General features: G+C 39.1%; 1 protein-coding gene across 7 annotated transcripts in view; it reads left to right on the forward strand.

Annotated features, from left to right (window-relative positions):
• Positions 1–2,259, forward strand: part of CEP192 (centrosomal protein 192) — a 47,463-nt gene extending 45,204 nt beyond the window's left edge. For all 7 annotated transcript variants that reach the window (XM_083746826.1, XM_083746825.1, XM_083746829.1 and 4 more), the window contains 3 exons: positions 416–524; positions 995–1,053; positions 1,848–2,259. In XM_083746826.1, the coding sequence (XP_083602952.1) occupies positions 416–524; positions 995–1,053; positions 1,848–1,983 (304 nt within the window). In that variant the 3' untranslated portion in view covers positions 1,984–2,259. The remainder of the gene's footprint in view (positions 1–415; positions 525–994; positions 1,054–1,847) is intronic.
• The last annotated feature ends 3,741 nt before the right edge of the window (positions 2,260–6,000 follow it).

Genomic DNA, 6,000 nt, shown 5'->3' on the forward strand with positions numbered 1-6,000 from the left:
AAAAACTGAGAGTGATATTCTTTCCTATGCTGAAGTGAAATCCATTTTATTTCCTTTTTATCCCACCCTCTTCCAAGGAACTCCAGCTGGCTTAGATGGCTAGCAGATAGTTCGCTTATTTTTACAGTAAATAGCTTCAGACAAAAAATTATAGCAACAATGGGTTATCAAAGAACCCGCACCCAACAATATTACAGAATGTTTGCAAAATGCATTTTCATAGGATTCCTAAAACTAAACAGTAAAGTGGGTTTGGTGGGACTCTCTAGGAAAGATACTATCCAGTTGTAGTTCCAACAGTGTGCTAAATGTTGATTCTTTGCTTTCAAAGAAATACATTACAAGAATATTACTAACACAGATATAATAGACATGATTGTTCGACTGTACTTTTACATTTCTCTTTCAAAAACAGGAAGGGGGTACATGCCCAGGAAGACATTTATAAGTTTCCTCCAACTAGAATTGGTGAATCCAGTACACTGAAAATTACTGTGAGGAATTATTCTTCCTTTTCAAACAAGGTATATATAGAATTAATAGTATTGTTTCAAGATGTGTTTATATAATAACTCTTACTCCTTAGCATCTAATTCCTGATAGTAGGTCTCGGGCTAAATTTCTTTCTACCAATGTTTGTTTTCTGGTCATTCACTTCCCAGCATTCATCTCATTTTCAGCTGAACACTAATTACCTTTCATTTTAAAATTGTACACTATATTGAATGTAAATCCCAATCTTGGAACCTGTGCTGTGGATTGATTGTTGACCAAATAATAAAAGCTTAAACACTACAAACCTTTTCTGGTCTAAATCCAGCAAAGTTGGGAGTGGGTTTTAAGCAAGCTTAACTGTTTTGGATGCAGTCCTTTTTGTTAAAAGATATACTGGGATGCAGGTTTATCTTATTGCTGAACTCTGGGGAACTATGTGCTTAGTTTTTAATTAATATAGTAACCTGAATTGTCTTAACCATTTCTTGTTAAATTGCAGCTGAAGTTCAGATGTCCCAGAGAGCCTTTTTACATCAAACATTCCCATTATACTTTGAGGTAAGTGAACTGAAATGTTCTAAAGCTTCACCTTTTACCTGGATGAGTATTGGCCGTGCTGGTGTGAATGGGAGTTGTCATTAAACAACATCTGGGGAGCACCATGTTGACTGTCTCTAGAACAGCGGTTCTCAGCCTGTGGGTCCCCAGATATTGTTGGACTACAACTCCCATCATCCCTGAGCTCTGGCCTTGCTAGCTAGGGGTGATGGGAGTTGTAGTTCAACAACATCTGGGGACCCACAGGTTGAGAAAGGCTGCTCTAGAATATTTGTCTTGATACCCCTGCATAGCCCATGTGGTTGTGGCACTGGAGACACTCAAAGTAAATGCCTGTGTGTCCTGTACACACATTTTCTAGAATGGCTTAAGTTTCTTGGTTATGCTGATGTTAAAGATCAAAGACACAAAGAGACTTTTAAATATTCTTACATATTCATAAAGTTTGTAAATACTTAATTTTTATTTTATTTTCGTTGTATTGTTTTGCTGCTTTGTTATTTGCTGCCCTAGCCTCCTTTGGGAGGTAAGTGGGATAGAAATGTAATTACTGATAACAGTTACTAATCCATAATGATTGATAAATCAGTTTGAACTCCACACACAATAGTATGCCACTGACTGCAGTATTCTGGCCAGTTAGCAAGTGAACTTTCTTCTGGCTCTTGCAGACCTACAGAGCTCCCAAAAAGATGGTAAAGAGCTACAGTACTTAACAGACTTTTCTCTAGAACTCTCAAACTGAAGCAGCCTGTTAAGGAATTGTCTAACTGTTGTAAACTTGTCTCTTGCAGATGTCACCACTACTGCAACTTACCAGTACAGTTCAAGCCAGTATCAGCAGGCACTTTCAAAGGCTTATTGATGGTAGAGACAGACAAAAGTGGCACTCTTACCATTCAGCTCATTGGTGAGGGTTTGGCGGAATAGTAGTTTAAAGAGCTACTGTTTTCAGTACGCGATGAATTCACAACTAAATTATTGAATGACAGGTTCTTTTTTGTTGTTGTACACAGACTATTTTGTAGGAAATGGAGGTGCTTGTAATTTTAAATAAAGTAATTTTGTATGTTATCATGCAACTTACACTACTGCACTTTGGCTGTTGAAAGCAGCGTTGTGTCTTATTTTTGTATTGATTATGACTTTACAAATGACACTGTGTTTTTAAACATGTTTTTTTAAAAAATAAAGTTTTCCACTAAATTCTTGTCCGCTTTACAGCACCTATCACTAAACTCCATGTGGCTTACCTGTTTCTATCCAGCTCTATATTCCAGTAGAAAAAGAGTTACAATTTTCTGCAAATCCCTTCCTCTATTGCGTGGCTCAAAAGTGAATCCTGGTTTGCTTTAATAAATTTGCACTAGGTTTGTTATGATGAATATTGTTTAAAGCTGCTTAGAGCTCAAAATCTACTGAGGTATAGTTTCTGGTTTGCCTACTGAGTTCAGGAAACACATTGTGACTTCAGCCTAATGGAAACTGAGCTAAGAAATACAACTCATAAACAGGTTAGATGGTCATCTGTCATGGATGATTTAGTTAGGATTCCTGCATTGCAGAAGGTTGGACTAGATAACCCTTGGGGGTCCCTGCCAACTCTATGATTCTATGAATGGTAAGCAACCTCTTGTTAATTTGGTTAATAACTGCATGCTTGAAATGAACAGTTTTTCAAGATCCCATGAATGCTTTCAGCTATAACACCTCCTTCAGAGCAACAGAAAATAATCACTTCATAGCAAGCTATTTATTTATAATAGCTCTCAGGTCCAGGGCCATATTCTCGAGCTAGTTTTTGCTAGTAGTGTTTGCATAGGGGTCAAAAGTGCAGTAATTTACACTTCTCTGAGCATTCTATTCCCACTATCAGGCAATGCAGCTGAAACTGTTCCAAGCAACTATGACAAGCAAACCCGGAAATGATGACTGTTTAGTCACTAACCCTATTCAGGCATTCAAAAAAAATGCATGAGGACCTAAACTGGGAAAGAGGAGTTGGGTGCATGTATGCTCACAACACTTCCAACTCTCTCTGAACAAGAAGCTCTGAAGGAGGAAGAGATCAGAAACGCTGTTATGAAGGAATGTTGACTGTGAGGAGACTTGCAAGTATGTTCAATTATGTGCGTTTGCAAACACACACAGGCACAGCTCCCTTGCAGAGGCTTTTGTTAGTGGGGCCCTTTGGTTGTCTCTGACCCTTACATGTTGAAGGTATCTGCTTTTTCAGCTCCTTTCATCTCTGCTGCTGCCATTTTGTTCTAAATAAATGTTCCTTTATTCACCCATTAGCGCACAGCAGCTGGGTTTAGGCTGTGGGGTGAACAGATCAGATGAAGAACTGTATAGACCACCCTACACCAGAAGGCCACCAAGTGGTGTGCGGGATAATAAACAGCGTAGCAACCATGCAACACAAATGCTTAAAAGCAATAACCTCAGTGCAGCTCATAATAAAGAAGCATGGAACTGTTCACAAATTTACATGTGACAAGGAAATCACTGGGCCAAAAGAAGGACTTGATAAGAGAGAATTAAGTCAGCCATTGTCAAGTTGTTTTGCTAAACTCCACCTCCATCCACTCCCATTTTGTTACTTGTTCCACTCCTGCACCACTATTTTTTGGTTGGTGGGGCTTCAGTCATTTTCAGCCCATACAAGTAGTTATGGAGATAGACAGTTGAAGACCCCTCAGCATAGCTTGCATAAAAGGCTGGAGCAATTTTGTGCTTTATGAAGGCTGTAAGCAGGGTATACATGTCCAGGTAGACACTAGCCTGCTGTTAGTATAGTTACATATAGTAATGTAGGTTGGAAATGACTGTCAGAATCTGCTTTATTATATAAAACACAAAAAACATAGATGTGCCACATAGCTTATTGTCTGCAGAATACTTTCATAATATTTGGAATATGTCTTGCTATTAATGTATACAGTGGTACCTCGGGTTAAGTACTTAATTTGTTCCGGAGGTCTGTACTTAACCTGAAACTGTTCTTAACCTGAAGCACCACTTTAGCTAATGGGGCCTCCAGCTGCTGCTGTACCGCCGGAGCACGATTTCTGTTCTCATCCTGAAGCAAAGTTCTTAACCCGAGGTATTATTTCTGGGTTAGCGGAGTCTGTAACCTGAAGCGTATGTAACCTGAGGTACCACTGTATATGTAACACTTTTAGGGACCCAAGTTGTTTTACCGGTACTGTTTGTGTTCCAGAGATTCACAGCTAAAACAGTGGTCAGAATACTGGGCTCTTTTTGCTTTTCATCTGGAAGGGAGCCTGTTTTAATTACTGTTGTGGATGGAACTGATGGCTATTAGTGGCTTTCCTTCAGGTTACAGACCTGTGCTGTTTTCCGATGTCCCAATCCAGGGATGGGCAGAAGATAAATTGGGATCTACTGGTAGATCTTGGAGTAGTTTTCAGTAGCGACAATAAAAAAGACATGTCCTCAAAAAAGAAAGAAAAAAGATTAGGCTGCTGAAACAAAGAAAGCTTGAAGGAAAATTAAGTGTGTATTTATGTATGCGGTGACTAAGAGATCCGTTCTGTTCCTAAAAAAAATTCCTGGTGCAAGCATCAAAGATGGTTCTTAATTCTAAGTGTACAGAAGTCCGTCCCCCCACCCCCACCCCGCTGTCACAGTGCCATCATTCTATGTCTGGTTTTGGTTGGTGGGTTGCAAGGTTCAAGTCAAAAACAAAGTATAATTATTAAGCCTGAAGTTGGCCCTCTCCTCAATCAGTTCTGGAAAGGTTCTTTGCCACCTGTGTAAACCTGAGCTCCATCTGTCAAAAACTGTAAGGTGGCTGGAAAGCCAAAGAAAGGAGAAAATTGTGCTTCAGAATATGCTTTTGAAAGAAGTCTTCAAACTTTATTGTGTTCCTTTTTTAAAAAAATCCAAATTGAAATGCTAAGGAGCGCACTGTGTCTTCAATAAACAATTGGTTCATTAGGTAAGTAATTATAATAAAATAGCCCTCTCCAATGCAGAAAAAACAGCAGGGGGTTAAACTAGTCCCTTTCTTTTCTTACCTTCATTTCCAATTTCCACCAGACTAGCGGTAGGTAATACTCATCCTGCATAGAGTTCTGTTTCATTGTGAGCATTCTGTCACTAGTCAGAGCTGTCAGGTATGTCAGTCATGGAGTATTGTGGCTGTGTCAGAGACATAAACAGAGAGATTAGATGGCTACAAAGAGCTGTGAATGAGGGAGTAAATTGCGTTCAGGAGGGGGGGAAAAGTTAAAGAAACTGTTTTATCAAAAGGTCTGTTCAGGAGGTTACTGCTAATATATTACAGCTGGAACAAGATAATTGTGGAGATCTTTGGGTGTTCTCTGCAAAATGCTGCATACTTGCAATAAATATTCAAATGCTTATTTTGTGTTGCGAGTGCCAGATAACCCATTCAAAGTGAAATACAATTCTTTTCAGAACATTTAAAATCTACTGCCAGGAAATGTTAGGAACAGTTTTATAAGCCCACAAGGAATATTTGTGCTAAATGGAGTCGCAAAAATACGTTTTCACAAAAGTTTCCTTGGAAAATCCATTCAAGCCTTAAATGGCTCTGCAGTGAGAAATATCTAGTAGCAAATTCAGTTGGGTCAAATTCTCAGCACTGTTTCCTCTGACCAAACAGGATGCCTTGTGGGGTTAGGAACACTGCATACACAGAATGGAATTATTAAGGCCTTGTCACTGTGCAGAGCCTATCAAGTTTTCCTTTGTAGTTTAGCAGCTAATCACCCGTCACTCCATTTACCAGAAGGAAATATTCCATTTGCTTGTATGCAGTTTGATAAAGGATTTAGTTCACTACCTTTGGATTCCTAGTATTGGATGAAGGAACAACCGATGCAGACTTTTCTGTTGAAAATTCCCACGAACTTAACTGGGAAGGCATTGCAATGCATAATGCAGATGAACTCAAAC

This window comes from Podarcis gaigeae (genome assembly GCF_964106915.1).
Source record: "Podarcis gaigeae genome assembly, chromosome: 7".
Taxonomy (NCBI): Eukaryota; Metazoa; Chordata; class Lepidosauria; order Squamata; family Lacertidae; genus Podarcis; species Podarcis gaigeae.